Source organism: Sylvia atricapilla, chromosome 1 (genome assembly GCF_009819655.1).
Source record: "Sylvia atricapilla isolate bSylAtr1 chromosome 1, bSylAtr1.pri, whole genome shotgun sequence".
Lineage (NCBI taxonomy): Eukaryota > Metazoa > Chordata > Aves > Passeriformes > Sylviidae > Sylvia > Sylvia atricapilla.
In genome coordinates this window covers 131170666-131195909 of record NC_089140.1, presented here as the reverse complement: position 1 = coordinate 131195909, position 25244 = coordinate 131170666, and the positions used below count along the sequence as shown (strand labels likewise).

Sequence of the window (25244 nt, the reverse complement as noted above, 5' to 3'; positions counted from 1 at the left end):
CCCAGCCCTGCATTAAGCCCGAGTAGAACTAACCCAACAAAGCAAATAGTTTTCCACCAGCTTAGTGTACTATTAAGCAATACTTTAAATAGCAAAGAAAATACATGGGATGACATATGGAGACACTTTCCCACAGAGGCATTAAAGGGAGTTTAGCACAGTGCTTAGTTTCAAGATGTATGAGTATCTTTGAAGTCTGTAGCCCCACCTTTACTACTGCTTGCAGTCTCAGAATACCAGATGGAGAGCAGGATGGATCTATAGAGGCCAGTGTTTACTCTGAGCAGCAAAATAAAAAGGCTACAATGCTTAAAAGATTGGAGATGCACAGAAGCATGTAATTTCTGCATACACTAAAATCTATGCAAATTGAAATAAGTTCTGGTCACACTGTTAAAGCCCTTATGTGTTTAACTGAAACTGCAAATACATCAACCAGGTGTATTTGGTCACTGCCATAACATAACAGATCATAACTGTGGAAACAAAAGCTGTATCACAAAAGACAGCAGCACAAGGGAACATCCAGTTGTGACAGGGCTGCCTGGAAATCCCTGCAACATCCAGGTTCTGTGGGATCAATATTTGGCTTTGGACTGCATGCTGCTGTAAAAAAAAATCTTCTAAAATCTTAGAAAATGCTTCATCCTAGCAGCAAAAAATGCTGTTTGGTCATAGATTTAAATTGGGGGTGTAGAATTATTTATTCTAACGATGAAGTTGTCATTGGATTTTATGAGAGTGTAAAAGAATGTTAACAGGGCAAACTACTGATAATATTGACATGTAGTTATTCTCATAGAAGGATGAAATAAAGATGAAAGTATATGCGTGGAGGCAGCTGCACACTGCAATAGTACATTTACATACAGACAACAGCCAAGACATACAGGGACTCCATTTTTATTCCTTCCTCTATTTGTGGAGGAAGGAATAAAAGTGCAGTTTCACTCTCTTGGCTCTGTGTTTGATCACAGAGCAATCACTGATTTTACCCATATCCAACTCACTTTTCAGCCTCACCTTGGTGCTTACTGTCAGCATTTGCATTTTCAACACTTCGCAATGTTGCCTGTTCATCACAAGCACGGTAGAATGCACACTTGAGCTCAAAAGGCCATGGTACATGTGTATGTAGCAGAAGGAACTATTGATTTGGACAATTAGGTGACACTTGTCACTCAGCTTTCTGACCAGAGTTTGGGAAGGGCGGGCAGCCCGGGTACACACGTCGAGGGCAGCTCTGTCATACCTGTGCCTGGGTTGGGAGGGCATGGCCATAATGTGGTCCTGACCCAGTTTGTTCAGGGTCACAGCATTTTTGTAGAGGAGGGTGACTCATGGAGGCTCTGATCTCCCCAGCATGCACAGCCCATGCACCTGCAGCGTGTAGGGGCCCAGCCTTCCCTGGTGCAGACAACGTGAAGTGTACAGGCAGCAGAGAGAAAAGTCCACAAAATTTGTGGAGAAACCGGAGCCCGGGTGCAGCTGAGCCACTCTTGATGGCAGAGCCAGGGAGGAAAGCAGGGAGCAGAGCTCCCTTTCAGCAGAAAACTCTCTGGAAATGCTGGCCAGGGATGCCAGGCAAAGTTGTTGCATCTTGCTGCTGGTCCCTCACAGGGTTCAGGAAAGCAGACTTTATTCATTGTAAATAAGCAGAATTACACCAGAGGACTACCATCAATCTCATATCCACAGCAAATACCCATAAAGGCCTTAGATGCTGTCTCACATCTGAGACTACAAGAGTGGATCTGGTCAGTTTCTAACACCCTGAAACAGAGCTGGACACTGCTGGCATGGGGAAGGGACTGTCCTGTCTGCAGTAGCCTGGCTTGGCTCCAAGACCACATGTGTGGGGTTAAATCCCCAGGGAAATCTATCAAAATTTGGGATCTGAGGGTTCAAGGCAGGAACTTCACGGAAGGTCTGCGTTGAACTACTCATTCCTTGCACAAAGATTGTATCATCTGCCTCAGATAGCCTTAGTATTGCTGGTTTTTGAACACAATCAGAGGTGACAGGCACAATAAAACTCTTTGGAAGAGCTTTACCTGTGAGAGAGAGGCCAGGCCCATCCTGCAGGTATCACACAAGCTGTCCTTACCTACTTCTCTGAGGGTCTGGTTTTGTCTTTGATTAAGGTGAGCAGGATCTCACCAACAATAACCTCACCCTTCAGTGAAGCCAGGCAAGGTAATGAATTTCACAGCTCTCCTGGCCTGGCCAAAAATGTAGGGTACTTTAATGCAAAGTGGTATTTGAAGGCAGCTTGGGGCAACAAAGGCTGAAGACCCATCTCATATCCAAACCCCAGATGGAAAGTGCATGGGCAAAATACAATCACTTATGCTGATCCACTCTCATTGGCATGTCAAACTCTTCAGAAAAATTATGTGGGATCTTTGTCATGAATGACAAAGGCTGATTTCACATCTTATCCCGAAAGACTCCACTGAAGATCCTGAGGAATTTCTTAAGTAACCACATATGTTGAACTGTTACTTATCTTAATGAAAAAAAGACAGTCACTTAACAGAAAGATATCCAGTGATGAGTTCACGCTATGGATTATACAATATGGATACACACACCCCCACCTTAAAAAAAAAAAAAAAAAAAGGGAGAAGACAATTCTAATTTATTCAAGCACAAAATTTCCATCTGAAAATGTTAAATGTAATTGTTTCCCATCATTTGAAGGAAGTCCTGGCTCCACTGAAGTCATGGCAAAACTCCCATTGCATTGACTTAAAATGAATCAGGACTTAAACCTTTGCCTTTAAGAACATGCCGAATTATTTTTAAATTTTCTTTAAAAAAATTCGAAAGAAAAATCTGCTTGTATTTAAAAGTTTTGATGCCAAGTTTTTTCCCAGAGTGAATTACTTCAGCCTTGATATAAATCTATCAAAATACGTTTAAAATATGTAAAGATGAACACGCCCTTACAAAATAGCCCTGCTCTCTTCAGTTCAGGTTCATGCAATAGAGCAATAAAGTGAATAAAGGTGAAAAGATAAAATAACAGACCAAGTAATAGTCAACATTATGAATAGAACTGAAAATTTAGAAGTATTCAACCTACTGTTGTCCTAAGTATTTCATAGGAAAAATATTTATTTCCCCAGCGTCAATTTTAGTCAGGTTCCCAATGTTCACGAAATAGAATTAATCTATTACCTCATGTAAAATTAATTAATTGCAAATACTTGATCTGAGTAAAAAAGGCACCCTTTCTATTTCATTTAATGTCTTGCATAATACAAGAAAATTGACAGACTAAAGGTCAACCTGTCCCTGTATCCTGGTTTTGGTAATTTTAAGAGCAATGTTTTAAAGACAAAATATAAAGCCAGGACGAACAAAGAAGTATCAGGTCAACATCTTCTAAAATGCAGTAGATGAAGAAAGATCACTTAAAGATTTTATTCCTTCCACAAATTCAATTGAGATTTTCTAAATCTGTTCTGTATTTGACAATATTGTCCTGTGGAGATCAATGAACTAGGCTGCAGTTTGGTGTTAGAGTAGATCATGCTGAAAATTCTACTTAAATAAAGTATTTGCATCCTTTCCATTGTAATCTTGATTCATTTAAAGTAATGCTAATCAAGAAAAATTTCTTCTGTACTTTTACATTTAAGTAGAGAAACAGCTAGTGCCTATTGACTCCGTGTGAAAATTAACCAAGCTCCTAAACTCAAAATAATACACAAACAAGTTATGCAGTTCTCCCAGACGCATTTACACAGCTCACTGATCATCGCAATAATAGTAGGACATGATGGCAATACAATTTTGCTGTATTAGTTACACAGATACCAAAGGGGAAAAAAAAAAAAAAAAGACTCGGGACTGCAGAATGTTGTAGAAGCGATTTCTCTACTTTCTGATTATGATTAAATCTTGGTGTGCTTTGAAATCCCTAATGTGTAATGCAAACCAGGATTTGGGGTGTTAGGAATGCATCCCCACCCTTCTTCCAAAACGCTCTGTAAATTATCATCTGCAGACCCCAAATCCTTGAGTGGAGGGGGGAAGGAAGGAGAGGAAGGCAGGGAGTGGAAGAGGGAGAGGAGGGGGAGAGAGAGAGAGAGGAGAGAGATTAGAAGCACTTTTCACCTCTTGGTCCCGTCAGTGTGCTCAACGCCGAGAACCGTGCTTCAAATCCGGTGTTATCGTTAGGCCTGATTCAAAGGAAGTGAAATAGTCTACTGAGAAAACAGTGGAAAAAGTAAAGGTCCTGAAGAAGTAAGTGCTGCATGTTGAAACGTATGCATGTCACACCCCATTTGTCTTTCATATTGAAGAATAAAGCAGCCTGTCCCGCAGCAGTTATTATACACCATATTCTTTATTTTAAAAATGCAAGAAATTTGGCACAAAGAACAAAAAAATCAACTGATGAAAAGCATTTATGTCATGGTTTAAATTAAGACCTTTGTAATGCAAGAATTACATCAGCAGTGGGCTTAGCTTAATGAAAATAAGACAGTGTTTTTAAAGACCATGAACGAACAAATCCCCTCTGCTTTCTGAAAGAGACAAAATGCAGATATAGACAAATAGATAATTTAAGCTGAAATCAGAGCAAATCACACTTTGATACCTTTAGGAATTACTGAAGTTTCTCTTCCACTGACAATTCTGGATCAACGAAGTCAAGCAAGAAGTTATTTTATATTCACATGTGGATTTGAGATATTGTCAGGGGATATTAGGTATTACAAAGTCTCTTCGATATTGTCATTGCTCGAAATTCTGGTTAAGATTAATTGAAATTTTAGATTCTTTTCTCCTTTGATGTATTTTTGTTTTGGGGTCCACCTAACAAGAATTAAAAGGGCGAATGTTCTACATTATCAACTATTTAAAATGTTTCTTAGCATATTATTTTGATATAATGATATTTAAGGATTTAATAAAAAATTAATTCTGACTGAGAAGAAGTGAATTAATATGAGCCATTTGGGGCTACTAGCAATGATGTAATAATGATTTGATTAATGTGAAAATCTACGGGTGGAGGTAGCAAAAAGGAAGTGAAGTCTCTCCTCTTTGATGTGTATTGTTTGATATAAATTTTCATCCTCTATTCTTTGTGCACATTTTTATCTTTATCGGTCTGCTGAATGGCTTATGCAAATACATGCAGCAATTTTTCTGATGCAAAAGGAACATTGTAAAGCAAGATAAAATAGTGGTTTCTAGTAGAGATGAGAGCAGAGTTAAAAGTCTAGACAGAAAACTTTCTACTGTAACATGGTGAGTATAATTATATATTATTTTTATATTTCTATACTGCATTAATACCACAGGAAACTGCAAAACAATTGGATCAGGTCCATGTTTTGTTGTTATTGATGACAAATGCAACTGGCTCAGCCACAAAGATTCATATATGTTCTGAGTGTGTGTGTTAATGTATGTGTCTCCAAATATATATGCGTTATCTACCTTCTATAAAAATACCATAGGCAATTGAAAAAGAAGTTGATTAAATTATGTCATTCTTCAGGGGGAAAAAAGGGTAATGTTTCAATACTCCGTTACTTTTTGTGTATGAACTACGAACTAACCATCCGCGTGTTGCAAAATGAAGTTATATTAAATATTTGGGGATAAAAATAAATGAGACGGGCTTGAACAGCACAGAACGAACACCAATATTTATATTTTATAAGCATGTTTTGTTCATGTATTATTTCTGAATAATGTGATCAAGCTACTGGCAGTACTCAAGGTGATGATGAATATTACTAGTACATTGCTAGTCAATCTGGTTTAAAGATTTTCTGGATTAGTTATGAAGAATAAATTATTTCTTATCTGGGCAAAACTAGCTATCCAAATCTTGAAAGATATTTCAACCGAATAACATTTTTCTGTGTGTCTGTTGGGGCTTCCAGGAAGACAGTCCATTCTGTGATAAAACAAGCCTTCTTCTCTGTGCGCCGTCTGTAATGAAACAAGGAGCAGCAGAGGGTTTCTAAAACAAAGCTATGGCAGTATTTTGGAAACTAATTGTCATTTTTGACTTCCAGAGAACTTCTGATATCACTTTTCAGTTTTGAAAAAGTGCAGCTAACAATTCACTTTCATTTTCCACTTCCTTCGGGTTGTGGGAGTGGAAGGGTGAAGGGAAGGGATGAGGAAAGACAGGGTCTGAATCCGTAGCCAGAGCAGGTCAGCAGCCAGGGCTGGTGTGGATGAGCCCTGCTGGAAAGCAGCAGCTGCAGGACTGGAGCTGATGCTAAAGGTGATCTGGCATGCAAGGAAGGGAGATAAGAGGGTTGGATTTGCTGCTCCTTTTATTTGTGCACACACACACACATTTCTTATTGATCAAATACAACCCTTCTTCTCACAACTGGAGTCTCTCAAGGAGGACTCCGAAGGGTGTTAGGAGTCTGCCCACTCCTTGAAAAATGACATACAATACACAGTGTTTACCAAGAAATCCCTCTCTCTTTCTAAGTATTGTTTTCAAGAAATTTAGGTAGGAGGTAATGAATCAAGCTGTCTAAATTGAAAAAAAATGGGGTTTCTTCCAAGAATTCTTTTTCCTTTGGTTTCTGTATTGTCACACCAGGTATCTTGTGCTTGCATCATCTCTAATATCCACACTCACCGGGAAATAAAGGGGGTCAGTACCTACCTTCCTTGCAGCAAAAAGGAGAAAAATGTGCCAGTCTTCTTTTACTCAAGAGAAACCCAGGCAACAGATGAAAAGACTTTAATATCTAAACCATGGATCACCTTGGACAAAAGCTGATGCCAACGTTGGTGTTCTCTGATGGGATGGCAGCTGTGAGCTGGGGGGGCAGAGGCTGGCATGGGAGGCAGAGGTTGGTTCCCATCCAGAATTTCCTCCCGTTTGTGCAGAGCAGTGTCTGCATGCTGCCCTATTGCTGTAACACTGTGGTCCTTGGACATGCAACAAGTAAGAGCAGCCTTTCTCATTGGGAAATCAGCTACTTCTGTTCTGCCAAAGGACTTGACAGATGCTGCTTATGAAAAGATAATGTCTTTTCACCCAGTCACTGCTAGGTGGGTTTGAGCATTAAGCTGCTCTCCAGCCCAGCTGAAGTTTCTGAGCTTTCAAAGAACTTCCCGAGACAGAAAGGGAACCAACATGAAAAATATTTGCACCAAGGAACTCTTTCTTGTGGGCAGGGTTCTGACAGCTGAGTATGCCAGGCGGGATCCTGAGTGTGGTGTTTCATGCTGTTGTTTACGAAGCAGATATTGCTCCTGATGCGCTAAATCAAACCAGCAGGTCTTAAAATGTGGTCAACAAAACATGATTTCTGAAGAGCTGGCTATTCACCTGGTAGTAAATTCCTTCCTCCTGCTAACTGCAAAACTGTATTAGACACAGACAAAAACCTATTAAAGATTTTCCTTACATTAATTTTCTTAATATTAATTTTCCATGTCAGCAAGGGTTCTCATTACCGCAAATATGTTATGCAACTGCGTGGCCAGATCTGCACCGCAACTGCTATCTATTAAGGTATAAGCCACATCATGAAAATATTAAAGGATGTCTGCATTAAAAAATTACTATCTCCTGTTCAAAGCAGATTTATATTAATCGGAATTCTCAGCCTCAAGTGCTTTGGGAAAACAAGCAATCTCTAGGAAGCTGGGTGTGGAGGCAGCGATGGCAGGGCCCAGCCTGGGGAAGTGTGTGCGCTCAGAAATAGTTTTATCGGAGGCAGGGCCGTGTGTGCGCTCAGAAATAGTTTTAGTTTTATCGGAGGCAGGGCCGTGCAGAGCTCCAGGGCTCGCTGTCAGACCGCGGGACTCCGCAAAATGGCCGCGCAGCATTTTAAAATGCGCTGCACCTTGGCCCCAGCCTTATCTGAACACCTTCGCTTTTTCTTCCTAGAATACGGCAAAAGGTGCTACGGCTTTTGACTTCAAAGTCTTAAAAATTATTTCTGGTTAATCCACCTCTGTTACAAGCTCTAACAAGAACCCTGCCCATGCTGTAAAAAGCCACTAATAAGACTATCTTGACTCTAGAGCCCGGCAGACACCCTCTTTGATGAACAACCAGCACCACCTTCCCCAGCTGCATGGTCATATTACAATAATTAGCAAAGAATAATTAGCAAATTCAAGCTTAAACAGTCTTCCTGCCTGCTTGAAAGGGAAAAATTGGTTACAAATGCACTTAAGTATTGCTAAACTAAATTTTAGTGCAGCATAGATGTGTGAATTCTTTTTTCATTAAAAAAAAAAGTCAAACTTTATCCTTCTCAACATCTAAAGTTGAGCTTCATACACAGATGCATACTTACAGGCAAATTTTTTGCCTTTCCATCTCCAGTGATTTCAATCTTTTCATTTGTAATTGTCCTGACACATTCCTGCTTCCATTTATTTTAATTGTCTCGGATTGTGACTCCTATTTGGAAACTGGAGCACTAGAGCTAATTCGAGAGTACTTTCTGAAAGAAATATCCTTCTGTGCAGCATTTTGTAACACTGCTGTTGTAACATATTACAAATTGGTGTTGTCAGACCACCATAACAGCGACCGTCACTTCCCCGCTCTGCCCTTCTGAAATGTTTACTTTACCCTAAAAAAAAAATCTAATTAAGCCTCATGATCAGCCTCATTGCATAAATAAGTGTGAGTTGCCTTGGGTTTCTAACAAGACTATTGAAGCACAGATGGGTTAAATGAGTTGTTAAAAGCCACACAGTAGCTGCATTTTTATTGTAAGGGCTAGCTTGAAGAGTAGCTTCACTGATTTAAAATGCGAACAAAGGAAAGAGAATCCATATGAAAAACAAATGAAAAAAATTCACCCTCTGTGGACAAATTTCTGCTGAAAAGGATATGCACAGTGATCAAAGCAAATTTGAAAGAATGAACGTCTGGAAAAAAAACTTTAAAAGATGTTTTAGTTATAATAACGCAGTTATCCAAATGTCAGTGAATTTGATCAAAGCTGATCTACAGAGCTCAGGTTTAGCATTAGGTGAGTCATTTTCTTTTATTAGTGATGCTTTTTCATTCAAATGGGTAAAAAGGTGAGAGTTTGAATATGTTGAAGGTTTCATTGGCTTACAGTAGGGACAGACAAATGAGGCCCACCTAGTTTTACAATCTGGCCCACAGCTACTTTGTTTTTAATAAAATGCAGCATATTGAAAGGGCATGTCTCAACATGTCTTGACCCATCCAAACTGGATCAAGATGGAGAGTCCCATATTGAAACCAGTCCACTCCCAGGATGGGGCCTATTGTCCTCGGGGAGTGGGAAGAGTCACTACCTAGCCGTGGGGCAGACACCAGCCAGCCTTGCTCCTATCAGCCATGCACCCACCCCTCTCCCGACTGCTTTGGGAGGAATATATTTTCAGGTTTCAGTGCCACAGGGAGTCCTGGTAGTTTGACTGTCTTGACCAGCTTTTATACTACCACAGGCTGTCTACATTATCAGTGAGAGCAGCGTGGAAACCAGAATAGTGTTAAGTCCTTGGGGGCAGTTTGCAAAGCCCATCCAATTTTGAGGCAGGGATTTTCTCCTGCCTAGCACTCCAAGCACCTGTATGAGAACAGTCCCTGCGGTTCTCCAAAGAAAAGGAATAAGGCACTGGGCAAAACCCTAATTTCTTCTCTCATGAACCCTGAAGAGCACCTATCATTGCCTCGGGGAGCATTTCAGAGTGCCTGTTCCGCTGCTAGGCACAGGAAACACATCAAAATTAGGTTTTAAAATAGAGTCACCTTCCTAACCATATGTATTTTGGCTGGGACGCTTTAAGGTGCTTGGGATTTTGTTGGGACATTTAGATAGCAAACTGTGTGAAGACAAGACATGGGTTTCTTGAGCATCATTGGGAAGATGTTTACTACAACAAGACCCTCATGCTCCATTAATCTCAATGCTATTAGAAAAAACAGTATTAATAGCAGTGCTAAAGTTGTGGGCTTGGGGAGCTGCTACTTTTCACAGCTTGCGACTGAAACTGTGCAAATGCACTTTACAGAGCCTTCTCTCATCTGCAATTTCCTGTTGCTGAAACCTGAAGAATTTTAGTCAAACCAGGTGACTGCCTGCGAGTGGCTGTGAGGCAAAGGCCAATCGAGCACAGAAGATCCCATGCCATTCCCTCACCTGAATCAGGATTTTACAGTGGGGCTTTCAGGGAAATTAATATGTTGTGCCCCAGAGTTTACAGAGACAACCAGCTGCGGGGCAAGGTGTCACCAACCTACAGTTTGGTTACTTTGTGGTGGCCAGTGTCTATCTGCACCCTCTTACATACAGTACCTTGTAGCAAAAGCCAAGTATCTCATTCCCTGTGGGAGACGAAAAGTCAGTTTGTATTTTTGAGGGGGTTAAAAGATACATTAGAGGAGTTCCTGGGCAGTAGCTGAGGGGCTGAACTTCCACGCCCCCAGTTTCGCCTGCAGTAACTTTTCACTTGCCCACATCCTCACTTCCCAGTTGGAAAACCCTGTTGAAGTAGATAAAAAAGTGCTACCTATGTAAGGATAGACCTAGGCAAAGGCAGCAAGGTCCCCACCTATAGCCCTCACTCCTGTGTCATAATCCCAGCTCATTTAAACTCATTGAGGGATTTTAGGGAACTGAACCTGTTGTGAGCCCCAGAAAAGAACAGGACCACATGACTGCATTTTTCGTTAAAAAAACTCGATGCATCTAGAATTTGTTTTAACTAGGAAAATGAGACTCAGAAAAAAGTGAAGTGCCCACAGCTGAACTATTGAAAATCTGTTTTTAACCTTTTTAATGGGAGTTTGAAAATATGAATCATGACAAAGCTATGGTTGTAGCTTGGCAGGAACATTTCATGTGATAGTGTGAGCTGCCACATACCTCTTAATGCAGCATTAATTTCAAGACCTAGTTTTCATGAAATAAAATTAGAGCATAATAGGTGCAGGACAAAAAGAAGTTGGTGAGGATCTGACCCAATCACCCAGATTTGTTCAGTCGTATATATAACTGAAATCCCCTCGAATTCTTCCTTGTTTTCCTAGCATTTTTGTGTTGTGGCTTCTGCCCAGGATCGGGCCATCATTTCCTCTGTGGAGTGGGAAAAGGAGACCACAACATGGAAATGAAAGGCAGAGTCATGGGGTGCTTGTGTGCTCAAATGATTCATCCCAGCAGAACCAGCTCCTGGACTAAATCAGCGCTGGGTTTACATTGTACCCCAGCCAGGCGTCCTGTAAGGGGCTCTGGAGGTCACGGCACCCTGCGGGCGGGTTTTGCATTGCCCTCGCAGGCAGCCTGAGCGCGCCCGGGGCTGGGGCTGCCCGTGGATCCCATCACAGCCGGGCCCCAGGGCCTTCTGGAAGGGCCCTGAGGGTTTGCCTTCCCTCCTTCGCATCCCGCCGTGCCGGCAGACGGGGCAGCGCGGGGAGCCACGGGGCTGCGGGAAGTATTAATTAGGGCTGTCCCCAGGGCTGGCTTCGGGGACACTGCGGCAGGCAGCCTGTGACCAGAGCCGGTGTGGGGCGGCTCCCCCGCCTCGGTCCTTTCCCCGGCGGCACAGGGAGCGCTGTGCCCAGCTGAGCTGCGGGCAGCACAGGGCGCCTCCGCAACCGGGGAGCGTTCGCCGCGCTCGCCTTCTGCAAGCCCCGAGATTAGGGTAATCCAGCTGTCTGCCCATGTTTATCGAGCAAAAGAATTTACAATGTTTAAATAAAGGGACTGCGATGCAGCAATGAAAATACCTAAACCGTGTAACTTGTGTGGAAGATACTGAGTCTGAAGCAGCCGTGCCCGTTTCTCACAGAGACCGGAGCGTGAGCCCTCCGTTTGTGCTCGGCGTGGCACACGGAGGCCAGGCTGCTTTGAAGGCAGGCAAACTTGCATTAACACGATGGGAAGGAGTAGCTACATTCTAGCGCACCAGTGATCCATGCAAATTGGGTCACCGGGAGATTTAGAAACTGTACCTTTCAATTCCAGCCAAAGAGATACATCAAGGCGCATTGACGTGAAGCACGACTGACACACCTTGAGGCATCTTCAGTGCACTGAGTGGTAGTGACGCCAAAGGATGTCAGCTGGCAGTAGTAGAGATAATGCCTTATAAATAATCTCTGAGGGAAAAAAGAAATGAAGGGTTTGCTTCCTCTTACTCTTAAAAAAAAGAAAAGCAAGCAATCAGTCAATCTTCTTCCCCCAGATGAACAAATGGGTCTCCAAAATGCCCCGGCACGCAGGAGAGCCCTCACAAGTGCAGAGCGAGGGAGCCTCAGGTCAAGGCACTGCCCGGGGCAGTGGGAGTCTCGCAGCACTGCCTACGGCACGGCACCACCGCCCTGCCTGCGGCTTCCCTCCCGATCCCACCCCGGATCTGCAGGCAAGGTGAAGTTAGCTTGTTTCAAAGCCAGAAATCTGGGGGGTTTCTGCAGAGAGGGAAAGTCAAAAGACCTGGGATTTATAATCTTCTCCCAGCTGCAGCCCTCAGCCGTGTGAGGCAATGGAGCCACTCTCTGGATCCTACAAGAATTTCAGGAAAGCAAAAGTCCTGCTGCTCCCCTTCTCTTGCTGAGAGGAGGCTGATTTCAAGTGGAGTCTGAAGGCCTGGAGAGTCACTTGGCCAACCCCAGTTGTCCCAGAGACTGCCCAGCACCCCCTTCAATCTCCTTTCACTGTGGTCCCGATGGAGGACAGCTTATAGGAGTCCCCTCATCTCCCCAAATCCAAGCCAGCCCTGTGACAGCTGCAAGGTCTGGCTGCTGGGGCTGGTGCTAGCCGGCAGCCAGGAGAGATGCCACCTTCAGCCAGCGTTGCCAGGTCTGAGAAGAGACCTCTGTCCACCCCCTGGGGCCACTGCATCTCCCAGCACAGCATGCAAGGTCTCCACTGGAGCCACGTCCCCCTGCTGCCTGTCCCCTGCCTGCTGTCCCCTGCTGCCTGTGGGCTGGGGACACAGAGAGTGTGCTCTCCCCAGTGACACAGCCATGCCAACAGGGCCCTGCTGCCCATACCACTCTCATCAGGTGGAGCTCGGTATTTTGCTCTACCTGTAAACTTTAGATTAAACTTTTTTTGGTCAATCTGTACTGAAAAGTTCTGCCCTAGTGCTGACAGGAAGAAACCTTCCCAGGGAAAGGTGACCATACACCGATCCAGCTTGACTGTGAAGGGATGATGATACAAGGCCACTGCTTTTGGGTCCCAGTCCCACCCAATGCTTTTGGGTCCTGCTCCACCCCACATGATGTCCCAAGTAGTGTTTGAAAGCTGCACCTGGGAGAGGGTGTTCAGGTTTGCAAGGGGGGCTCTGAGAAGGGGAAGCAACTTACGCTTCCATTGCCTTAATTCTGCAGATCTAAGAAAGATGCTTACTGTCTTCAGTGTAGATATTTTTGTACCTCATTTACTAGGATTTTCTAGTAAAAAGTTTCACAAATATCTGCACCTGGACTTTTGAAAATAGATATTAAAATCAATGTTTACACAGACATGATGCCTTTATTTTGAATGTAAATAAATATTTTTAATAATTTCAATAAAAATAACTTTTTGACTGGTAGCTACCCTATTTTTGTCATAACTACACTGTTAAAAGTTGGAAAAAAGAACTAATACAAGTTTACATAAGGAGGAAGGAAGAAATGTGCCATGAGGAGAGAAATATAAGCTGGAAACACAGCACAATTTTAAAATAAAGGAACATTTGCCTAAACCCTTGTGTAATGCAGTTTGGTAAATCCAGTCACTCTTCTACACTTCATGTATAGAAGACTATCTGCAGTTACAGTATTAGGAGCATGGAGTGATTAGGGGCTCTGAGCCACCAGTGCAGCTTAGCTGACTAACTACAAATTCAGTCTTGACATTCTGGGGCCAGAACACTGCATCTGAAATCACTGGCTCCTCTTCATCTTCATGAGGGCCACTCAGTTTGGGGCTGCAGTGCTGCTGACACCAGTGCTTCCATCCCGAGCAGCCCAGGCTGCCACCAGCTCCATGTGCCACCATGGTCCTCCTGGGACCACGCCACTGGCTTTTGTCAGAGCTAGCATGCTTAAAATGGTCCAAGCACATCTATGGCACCTGTTCTGATGTCTTCTGAGTGCCATGTGGACATTCCGTCAATTAATGGGATCAGCAAGGAAGGGCCTGCAGTGTGAGGAGTACCATACAGGGGCCAAGAGCTCCGGGTCAGGGAAGAGGGAGGAGCTCATATGGGCTGAAGGACAGAATGAGGCAACAAGTGGAAGTTTGATTGGTTCAAAAGAGGGAACCAAAAAGTCTAAGTGAAAGAAGTTGCTCGGGAAAAGAGATTGAAATGTGGGATGAGAAAGAAAGCAAAAGAGAAACAGGAGAGAAAAATAGGGAAAGAGATGGAGGTGAGACTAGGCAGGAGGCAGAGTGTAGTACAGGATATCTGGGGTAAGAGAAACAACTCCTGAAACTAACATCCAAAGGTAGAGCAGTGAGAAGAAAGAGGGAAGAGGAAAAAGGAAGGAAGATCAGGCAGAAAGGAGTTCAATAAATAGCGGGGTTTTTCACATGTTTTACTTGAAGGGACCCTGGGCATCAGCCCCTAGACCCAGGCAGATATGGCCATGCCACATTCCTGGGCTGCTGCTGGGTGTTTGACACTTAGATCTGAGCTATGCATGTTCCTAAGGTGGTACTGGTATAAAGCTGGGCTTTGCCAGCAAATTTGCCCTGGCATCAGTTATGGTCTGTGCTGGCCTGGAATAGCATGACATGCCATTGCTAACTAATATTTACCACATTGAAAAGCTTTATGCACAATTAGCTGGGCTGAGTTGCTCTGCCATCAGCTGTGGACAGCATCTGTTTCAGCAACTGATGTGCAAAGAGCTCAGTTTCTAGATGCAACTTTAAAGGGCTATAATTTGCCCCTAGAAACTGGAGATTTTTGTGACATTTTATTATCTACTGTTCTTTTCTTCCTGGTGTGTAGCACAGCTAATTCTTTTTCCTGCTACAGCACTTCAGCTGCTGCCTCTAACACAGCAAAGCTGCAGAGCCATGCCAGTGCAAGTGAAAAAATGCAGTGGTGAAAAAGAAGTGGCAGTGGGAGAGAGGAACACAGGGCAGCAGGAGGCAGGTGGTTTGGGAAGCTCTGGGAAACTGCAGAAGCATGGAGCCGTGTGCTGTGTTCTGTGACTGAGCAGAGAACTTCCAGAGGGAAGGAGGATACTTCACAGAGGCACAAACGGCAGTCACAGGGATATTGCTGTATTTAGTGTTTGCATTGTGAAAGTCAGGATGGAACTTTATGGCTGTAAAAACCCCAGCCCTGCCCAAAAGGTAGCTTTACAGAGCTTGTTTCTGTTCCCAACAGGTCTAAAACCAACAAACCATCTGTGTATTTTAACATGTTCTTTATAGCTGCTTCTGAAATTTTCCAGGGAGGGATGAATTTCTAAAAAGTGAATGGGGTGTGGCAGTGCTATAGGCAAGTGTACTGATAGTAAAGAGAAATACTAGATCATTCTCTGACATTTGAAGATGATAGCTACTGGTTTAAATATAAAATAACAGTCCATGGACCAACTGTAACTGTTAGAGATGCTTGTCACTGACCCGCTTCAGTAATTTGGCTTTTCTTCTAGCTGCTGAACTCTAGAAATCCTCAGAAGATAAACTTACAGTCTGTGTCTGCTCAGGGGGAAGATTATTAAACAAGCAACCTCAAACTATTAAATAAAACCTTAGCTATATACAATCACTTTAATTTTGTCCTTTGATATTGTTCATCTGATTAAGTTCTTTCCAAACAAACTTCACACAGAACTTGGCCTACGAGGAGTGGACTAAGCCCACATGTATCCTGACAGGAGTGTTTACTCAAACGGAGTTATCCCAGCCTTGCTGTGCGTACTTGGGGACATAAAACAGCCTGGGGACAGGAACTCGGAGAACAATAAGGATAGAGAAACTTAGAGGAAATAACCTACTGAGAGAACAGGAATGCATGGGGAGTAGAGGAATCAGTCAGAGGAGAAGATATCAGATATTGGGAAGATATCCACGAAGAAGGAGCAAAAAACACCCATGAAGAGAGGATTGGAGAGGAGCAGTGTGGAGAGAGAAGCATTTTGAAGAGGGAGAAAAAGGGTTGCCAACACAGCAGGGCAGGGTATGACAAAAGATATTTCTAGGGGTGCAGCACCCCAGCGAAGAAGGCAAGTTCACAGGCAGTGAAGAGGAAGAGACCAGATGCCACTGACATAAACTTTGACTAGGGAGGCTGCTCTTCAGAGATATTTCTGGCTGCAGAAACATTCTTTCCTTCCCCATCTTCCTGGGCAGGAGCAAATGAAGAGATAGGCCTTGACCACACAAGAAAATTTGAGTTTGGCACTGTCAGATCTGCTATACCAGTGGAAATTCACCTGGCTGCCTGGTCTGGGGCAGAGCAGAGCTCGTAGTCCCTGCCCCATGGCAGCCTTTTGTGGAGACAGTGTGGGCAGTGATGCAGAGCTTTCTGCACTGACGGTCTGACTGCAGCCCAGGCACTGCTGGGTTTGACTTGCTACTCATTAACAGCGCTCAGGCAGTGCAATTCCCTGCCCAAGGACCAGGGATCAGGGATGAGAACAGTGTAGCCACACAAGCTCTGTCAGCACCTGCTGCTTTTGGGCGTGCTAGGATGTGTGATCCTTCCCATGGATGAGCCAGCCTGGAGTTCTGGTTCCTTGCTAGATGGAGCCCAGGAGTGAAGCCCTCTGTACTGAACTGGGTGCAAGGGGATTGCCTTCTCCTTGGACAGGGCTCCCTGGGCCTGGGGGGAAGGATTTCTCCCTGCCATTCTAACCTGGTCCTTAATTTGGCAGAGGAGTAGGGCAGGATGATTGCCCCCATCCTGAGAAGGGGCAATTTTGTGGGCCCAAACTACTCAAAACACTGCGGAGAGGGTGCCAGAAGTGACAAGAGCAGTGGGATGGTAACGAGGGGATGCACATCTAAGTCACCTTGCAATATATCAGGGAAAATGCCTCAGTGTTGGCACCACCCCTTTCCAGAAGAGTCCGCAGGCGCTACTGAGGGGCGTGCAAGGATGGCGAGGGAGGGGAGCCCATCGTTCAGTGCCACCATCCCGCCGGCTGCCGACCCGCTGCAGGCGCTGAGCCTGCGGCCCGTGGGGCGGACACGATGCTGAGTCGCCGAAAGCCACGCCGGCGGGGAGCGCCTGGGGGCCCCCACGGTGGGGTGAGGGTCTCCCGAGGGGGGGAGCAATCCTTCTCCTCAGCGCCTCTCCGTCCAACCCCCTGGGCGTGACTTGTGCTCGGCGGCGCCGAGGGAGGAGGGGAACGGGGCGAGGGGATCCCTGCTCCCAGCGCCGCAGCTCTGCCAGGGCCCGCGGATGAGCCCGGGGCGGAGGGCGGGATTGGCGCCTCGCTGTTTGCTTCCAGAGCTGTCGGGAAAGAATCGTCTTCTGCAGTATAAAGTCCCTGTCTAGGCGGGTGAATTGCCCATCCATGTCCAAAGTCTACATGCAGGAGGCTACCTGCTGCAATCCCGGCGAGAGGGATAACTTTTACAATATATGGCCTGATTGCAAATAAGTTACTAATAAGCCGCTTCGGCGTAAGAACGGCTCTATGCATTATTTCCTAAGAGCTGTTTATTTGCAAATATTTCTTTGTTTTTCTTCTTTTGAAAAAAAAAATCGTTCGGGAAAATTAAAAAAAAAAAAAAGTACAGAAGTTAATATTTAGACACTCGTACTATTAAGTAATAGAGCTATAAACTCTCAAATAAGGCACTTTCATTTTACTTAACAATAGATAACACAACAGCGACAGTGGAACAGACCAAACAAAAGCGATCACCAAAATTGTTGTGACAGTACAATTACCCGGCTAGGAAATTTATTCAATATGCTTTACCATTGCATTGACACAGCAGGGAAAAAAAAGCCCAAATGCTCAGAGAATAATACAAGAAGGCGGGAGGTATTTGGAAAAAAAAAAGAGGATTTATTTTGAAATACATTTTTAAAGAGATACTTTGCCTCCATGATTTGTTATCGATGTGCATCTGACACGATACAAAACAAACAAACGAAGAAAAAACCACGTTCTGTACAGAGCTCTAAAATGAGCCGCGATTATCTACAAGATGAGCTTTACGCTTGGGTGTGGGTTGGAGAGGGGCCCGATCCTGCAGTCCGCACTCTCTAAACGAGTTTCGCAGACATGTGGTAGGAAAGCTTGGCCCCGAGTCTGCGTGCGTGTCTCCGTGTGTGTGTGTGCGCGTCTGTGAGTTCCTACAATACACTCCTTGAGTAAAGTGGGCAAGTTGGAGCTGCCGGAGCGGGCGCGGGTCCCTGGCTGCTCTAGAAGTCCTGCCGCGGGGTGTGAGTTAGACTGTGCCGCCGTAGATCACAGTTTCGCCTGAACACTTTGCCGCACTGCTCACAGTTGTAGGGCTTGATGTCTGTATGGGTAAGAAGGTGAGTTTTCAGGTTACTTCTTTGATTAAAGGTTCTTCCACATGTGGGGCATTTGTGTGGAGATTCCTGTTCAGATTTGAAGCAAGCAAAGGATTAATCCTTCACAAACCACCTGGTTTAACGTATTACTGCACTTTTTCTCATCGCAACGCACAACTGGAGATATCGGGGGAGGCCACGAACGAGAGGAGCCCCGTGCGGCCGAGCGGCCGCCCACCTCTCCCTATACTGCCCCAAAAGCCTTATTTTATAGTTCTCGCGTCGTGATGAAAACAGCCTCCGCACCGCCCTCCCACTCCGGGACTCCCGCTGCCCGCCCGGCCGCCACGGCGGTCCCTCCGCACCGCATCCCGCCGCCGGGCCGCCGCCGCCAGGGCAGGGCTGCAGCCCCCAGCGAAAACCGCCTCGAAGCAGCGGCGTGGACAAACCCGAACCCGGGGCTCACTCCCCGCCGCCGACCGCGTCCCCGCTGGCTTTAAGCCCGTCTCCCAAGGGCGCCGTTTTTCCGCGTGTCTCCCGCGGCCGCGGAAATAACCACGGGCCGCTGTCCCCCCGCGGACCCACGGGGCCGTCCAGTGCCGGACCCGCCCCGCTCCCCTCCGCACCAGAGCCTTGTTCCCCCGGTGGCCACCGGCCCTGCCCCGCGGCGGGCCAAGCCGAGCTGAACCGGGCCGGGCCAGCGCCGGCGGCACACGCGTTGAGAGGCCGGGAAGGGCGGGCTCACCTGCATGTGTAGGGTTTTGTGGACCGCCAGGGTCCTGGACTGGCAGAAGCCCTTCCCGCACTCCTGGCACTTGAAGGGTTTCTCTTTGGAATGGATGTACCTGAAAGGCAACCCGTGGGGTGATCAGGTCTGCTGGAGACGCGTGGGCCACACGACCCCAGATCCCGCTTTCCCAAACTCGACACCCCCACCCCCCCCCGCCCCAGACGCCCTCGCCCTCCTCTTCCTTCCTTTCCCCATTATTATCTGTGTATAGTTAAACTTCTTGGCCGGTTCAAAACATTTGCAATAATTCTTATCGAAGAGTGACTGCACTTTCTGCCAGATCGGGACAGCATCTGCGCTGCCGGCCGGACCCGAGCCCGCTCTCCTCCGAAGGCGAAAAGGATTCCCAGCTCTGCGGCCGCGGGCGCCTCTCAGCACCGGCCGCAGTGTGCGGAGATGGGTGGGGGATCAGCAGGGAAGCGCCCATCTGCGACCCGTCCTGTTCCCTGCACCCCCCAGGGTCATGACTCAGAAGCAGAAAAGCCCGGGGATCTTCACCTCCGGCTGTGAACCCCTCTGGCTCTCCCTCAGACTGGTGCCCTTCCCACACAAAGCGTAGGTTTCGGTCGCCCTGGTCCCTCCGTGGCCACGGAATCTGAGCCAGGGGCTTTTCCTGTGCTGTCTCCGTGGCTCCTGGAGCCGCTGAATCTCATCCCCCTCGAACGGCTCGCCCCACCCCGGCCGCCCACGGCCCGACCCCGGTCCTGGTGGTCCCTCACCGGTGGTCCCGCAGGTGGTCCTGCCTCCGGAAAGCCTTGTGGCAGATGTCGCAGGTGTAGGGCCGCTCGTCCGTGTGGGTTCGCTCGTGGATGAGGAGGTTATAGGACTTGGTGAAGTGCCTGCCGCAGAACTTGCAGATGAACTCCTTTTTCGTCTTGGAGGGCAGGCGGCCGCGGGAAGGCTTCCTGTCCGGGGACAGCTTGCTGATGCCCGCCAGGGGCGAGGCCAGTCCGGGACTCAGCTTGGCGAGCTCCCCCACCTTGGGGGGGTCCTCCTGCGTGGCGGCCACGGCCAGGTTGGCAAAGTCAAAGCGGGGCCTGTCCTTGTGCAATGCTGGGAGGACGTGGGCGATGGCCCCTTGCTTGGGGTGGAAGAGGTGCGTGGCAAAGGGGAGCGCGGGGAAAGGGAAGCGGGAGTCCACCAAGCCCTGCGCGGCCGCCATCTCCGTGATGGTAGAGCGGGTGATTTCATGCACATTGGGGTAGCCCAATGTCCAGTGGTTCATGTGCATGGTTTGCACGGCGCTGAGTCCGTACAGACCTTGCAACTGGTCCACAGCTGCGGGGAAGGTGTTCACAGCCTGGAGGAAGGAGTAGTTAGTGAGTTGCAGGGACGGGTGCAGCGGGATGGGGGCTGGCAGAGCCTTGCTTCCCATCTTCCCGAGGTGGGCGCGAGCCGGCGGAGCAGCTGGTGCTTCTGACGGGCTTCCGAGACGGGGACAAAATCCTAGGAAGAAAGAGGGAGAAAGGAGGGGAGAGAGACTTTAAGTGAGAGCAACGTGGTAGTCCTTAGCCGAGACAAGCGCAGCGGCGGAGCCAGGGAGGGCCAGGCACGGCTCCTGCGCGCTGCCTTGCCGCGGCCCCAGCACCCCGCCGCAGCCCAGGCTCCCTCCTCCGCCGGGACCGGCGGCCGACACTGACCCACGGCGCGATTGCTTCCACCGGAGAAGCTAAACCGTAGAAAATAAATAAATAAAAATAATCTTCCCAAAACACCTACCCCAAATTAAAATAAAAAGGTGAAAAACCCAGCACCGAGCCAACCGAAGGCGCCGCAAATCCAAATTAAACGAATCGTGTGAAAATACAGGCGGAACGGCGACGCGGCCGGGGACGAAGCCTCTCCGCTTTCCGTCGCCCTGCCACCTTTCCCCTCAGCGCCCACCGCGGGGACCCTGGAGCCGCCTCCCTCCTGCCCCCCGCGCCGACCTGGCCCCCGGCGTCGCTTCCACCCTCCGCCCGGCCTCCTGCGGGCGCGGAGGCCCCGACCCCGACCCCTCCTGGCTGGGGCCTCCCCGGGATAGAGCAGGGTGTTCACGGAGAGCCGAGTCAGGCCCGGGGGGCGGAGCGGGGGGGGGAATAACCCCCGCGTTCGTCCTAGCTCCGTTGCTTATTTTTCTTCCTTCAACAACAACTCATTTATCAAGATAACCGAAGGAGAGAAAAGGAGCCCCTGCCCCGCACGCACACCTCCTACCCAGCCCCCCGCGCAGCAGCCATCCCACCGGCGGCGAGAAGAGCGGCCGGCCCGGAGGCCTCCCCGGCCCGCCCGGCCCGCGCTCCGCTCGCTCCGCGCCGCTGGCCGAGAAGGGCGAGCGCAGCCCCGGCGGGACGGAGCCGTGCGGCCGAACCCCCCGCGCCCCCTCGGGCGTCCCCCGGCCGGGAGCTCCGCCGTGAGCTAATGAGCGGTGTGTGACTGTCAGAGGGTTTCACTCAGCCCATTCAACCGAAACCGCCGGGCCCGCTGCTCCCGGCGCAAGGGGGTTCCCTCGGCGGGCCCGGGGCGACGCTCACCTCCCGCGGGGCAGGGGGACATCGGCGCGGGGGGCAAGCCCCTGCCGTTTCCTTTTTTTTTGCTTTCGTTGAGGGTTTATTTCCAGCAGCCAAGAGGCTGCCGCGACCCAGGAAAGCGGCCAAAGCAAACGCCGGGGTCTCTCCGGGCCTGTAAACAAGAGGTAGGGCCGAGGGTGACCAGTACCTCAAGGGATTTGTGTGGAGGGTCTGGTAACGCGCAGTTTCCAAAATAAACAAGAGAACTTCTCTCCCCCCCCCCCCCCCCCCCGACTCCCCCGCAAAAATCCTAAACCACCCCATCCAAACAACCACAAAAATTAAGGAAACTCTCCGAGTGCAGAGCCCGCGCTCCGTGAGCGGTGTCTCTGCCTCCCGGGCCGCTGCCGCCCGGCTCCTGCCGTTCCGCTGGCACAGCGCACACTCCGGCTGAAAAGATACTTTTCGGTTTTCTCCCCTAAAATACCTTTCCTTCACGTTTGTGGCACCGCACAATTGGCCGACTGAAGAAAAAAAAATGTGGCAAGGAGGTCGGGTGTGAAGTGTAGTGCTGCCTACTCCTGTTTTCGTTTGCCTCGAGTCGTGGCTCTCCGGAGCCTCCTCCGCTGCTGCCCAGTTTGTGGTTGTGTCGACACCGGGGACAGTTATCGATACTATTATATATGGCGACCTTTTCGTTTTATTGGGGAGGGGGGTGTTATATATAGAGACTTATTTTTAAAGATGTCGTAGTGTGAGTTCCTATTTACTTTCCGCGAGGAACCGAAACAGAAGCAATTAAAGTACTTTTCGCTGGCTGTTCCGGCGGCTCCTGCCTCAATCAAAAAAAGGTTGTTTGAGGCTGAGTTTCGGAGCCACTGGCTAGGAACTATGACCGAGGTAGAGGCAGTGTTTCTGTAGGGCAGAGCTCCCTCTGTTACAGCTGCGTTTGGTGGCTGTGTCTGGGGGTGTCATTGCACCATGTTCCTTTTGGCGTGCAAGAACCAACTCTGAGAAAACTATTCTGAACACGAAATTTTCACTTTTAGGTAAAAACTTTTTAAACTGCCCTTCTGTCTGAATGTCGTACATCTGCTACTATTTGTATTTAGAAGTAACTTTGGTAAAACGTATCAAAAAAGACCAGAAAGCGCCTTCATACGTGATTTTAAGGCCATTTATGTTAAGGTGTGTTGGGGCGGGGAGGGGTGAAAGTCAACCAAAAACGGATGTTACTTAAACCTTGGCACTTCCTTTTCCCCTTCCATTCAGAGACCTTAATTAAATTAAGCCCGGTGCCAGGACAGCCCTCTCTACCTGCTTGCCGCCGACCTGCTGGTCCGGCCCGCGCTCCCCGTTCTCCGGCGGCGGGGCCGGGACCGTGTCCCGAAGGCGCTGCCTTCCTACGCAGGGAGCGGGTGGGCACCGGGTCGCCTCCGCTCTCCGGCGGCCTCACCCGAAGCCGCGGTCGCCGCTGCCCGCGCAGCCAAGTGTTTTCCCCGACCGAGATTTCTCCAGTGCGTCTCGCGGCTTAGCTCGCAGCCCATGCACGCACCGGCTTCTCCCTGCTACGAGTTTGGCGTGAAAGACATCGAGAGCGCATCCCGGGAGGCTGCCGACGCCCGGCCTCTCACCAACTCGCCCGCGAGGTGGAGGGTGGAGGGGTGGGGACACCCTCACCCCAAGCCGCAGCGGAGCTGCGAACTGAAAGTAAACCCGGCGGCCCTGCGCTCCCGGCCGAGCGCAGGCTCCGCTCCCGAGGCGGCCGCCCCGCTCCCGCCGACGGCAGCGGGTAGGGCGGGCCAGCGGAGCCACTCACCTACCGCAGCCTGCTGCTCCTCCCGGGGCAAAGCTGAGGCGGCGGCCGCGGCACCTTCACGGAGACATTAGATCCACAGCGGGGGCGCTCAGCGGGGCCGGGGCCCGGCGGCCACCGGCATGTTGCGGAGGGCTGGGGCTGGGCGGCGGCTGGGAGCTCTGGCCGCGGCGGTCCCGGGGCCCCGGCATAGACCGCCGCCTCCGCCCGCAGCCTCCCGCCTTCGACCCCGGCGAGGCTCGGCGCGAGTCTGAGCCGCCCCCTGCCCGGTCCATCACATTTCAGCGGTGACTGGCGTGGAGCGCTGTCCCCGCCCGCCCGCCGCCGCCGCCGGCCCACCCCGCGGCGCGCACAGCCCCGCGCTCGGGGCCGCGCCGCTCCGCCCCGACGGGACGGGACGGGACCGCCCCCGGCCGCGGCCCCGGCCCGCCCCGCCGCGCCGGCCCCACTGTTTACTTGTGTTTGGGTAGCAACTGGGCTTTAAAGTGGCAGGACGCCCCCCGCTCCCCCCGCGTCACCTAAGGTGACTTTTCCCTCCGAGAACAGCTCGACGCCCCCCGTCCTACTGCCGGCCGCGGGATTTGCGCGCTCCTTGCGTCTCGCCGCCCATCTCGGCTGCCCGTCGTGTCACAGCTGGGGTGACATAGGCGGCCCGACTGGCTTAAATATACAAAATAACACATCCAAACTTAGAGCGTGGGTTTTTGTGGGTGCCCATGTCGCCGAGAGTGGGTACAGATAAGTGCCCACGTCCAGACGGGCTTGTGGTCGTCACGTCGGGTCGGCCTATGGACCGTCAGCGATTCGGCGCTGCCCTTTCACTGCGGCTAAGTCGCCTAAGGGCAGATTCGGGAAGAGAAGCTCTGCGGAGGCATCCCCATGCGCGGTGACTAAGCACACAATCCCTACCTGGAACAGACACATAGTTTCGAAAGCAGTTTCGATTTATTACCATGGAATTTACTGCTAAATGGGGCCTCCCTAACCCTCTTCAAATGTCTCGATTAGGGAGCACTATTCACGTTCGTCGATAGCTGCAATGCGGCTGGTTGCATATGTCGGCTTTGGGTTACACATTTTATCTGTAATATTATCTTGTTACGTGCGTTATTTCAATCACATGTATGGGCAATTTATCGTATAATCTGGACTGAAAATTGGAACTAGAATTGGAAAAGGACAGAAAAATGTCGGGGGAGATGGCACTTCAAGGGTAGCTTTGAAAAAACGTCAAAGGTAAGGTCTATGCTGGTAATTCAAGCCCGAGGTAGAGAAGAGGACATAAATTACGGCTGTATGGGGAATTTTTTTTCCCTTTTACTGTACAGTAATAAAAAATTAATCGGAGTGGAATAAGGGTCGGCAGAAGAAGTTTTGGCCGTATCTCCTCCACAGGGCAGCGCAGCTGAGGATGGCGCACGTTGCAGCTCGCGGCTGCTGCCGCGGCTATTTTTCGTTTCTTTTCATAAATCCCTGCTTCGAAAACGCTCTGTTTCAAATCCCAGACACCCGAAAGAAACAGAATTTCTTCTCCCGGGCAGTGAGGATACGGAAGCTCACAGTTCCGGGAGAAGGAGCGATGTCCTCGGTCCGGGTATGAGGTGGGCACGGGCCGCCTCGGGGAGCCTACACAGGGCAAAGGCTCGTCGGCCACGGTTGGGCTGGGAGACTCCGCCAGGACGCGGGGACAGGACCCGCATCCCCTCGTTTTGCTTTC

At 49.0% G+C, this 25244-nt stretch overlaps 1 protein-coding gene across 3 annotated transcripts; it reads right to left on the bottom strand.

Annotated features, from left to right (window-relative positions):
- Positions 1 to 17956: 17956 nt before the first annotated feature.
- On the bottom strand, positions 17957 to 23770 carry OSR2 (odd-skipped related transciption factor 2). Of its 3 annotated transcripts, none has more exons than XM_066333988.1 (4): positions 23531 to 23770; positions 19942 to 20668; positions 19178 to 19277; positions 17957 to 18519 (listed from the first exon to the last, which is right to left on the bottom strand). In XM_066333988.1, exons 2-4 carry the CDS (start codon positions 20595 to 20597, stop codon positions 18337 to 18339), a joined length of 939 nt encoding a protein of 312 aa, XP_066190085.1. In that variant the 5' UTR covers positions 20598 to 20668; positions 23531 to 23770; the 3' UTR covers positions 17957 to 18336. The 3 variants fall into 3 exon arrangements, with proteins under 3 accessions (XP_066190085.1, XP_066190103.1, XP_066190093.1); XM_066334006.1 differs by having other exon boundaries at positions 17957 to 18437; XM_066333996.1 differs by lacking the exon at positions 23531 to 23770 and having other exon boundaries at positions 19942 to 21432.
- Positions 23771 to 25244: the final 1474 nt, after the last annotated feature.

Bases quoted from the DNA above. Each gene is read 5' to 3' on its own strand.
- OSR2 (XM_066333988.1), bottom strand. From the start codon at position 20,597: ATGGGAAGCAAGGCTCTGCCAGCCCCCATCCCGCTGCACCCGTCCCTG. The intron at 19,278-19,941 runs GTGAGGGACCAC...GTTGCCTTTCAG, and splicing joins GACCACCTGCGGGACCACCG to GTACATCCATTCCAAAGAGA. The intron at 18,520-19,177 runs GTGAGCCCGCCC...AAATCTGAACAG, and splicing joins ACAAAACCCTACACATGCAG to GAATCTCCACACAAATGCCC.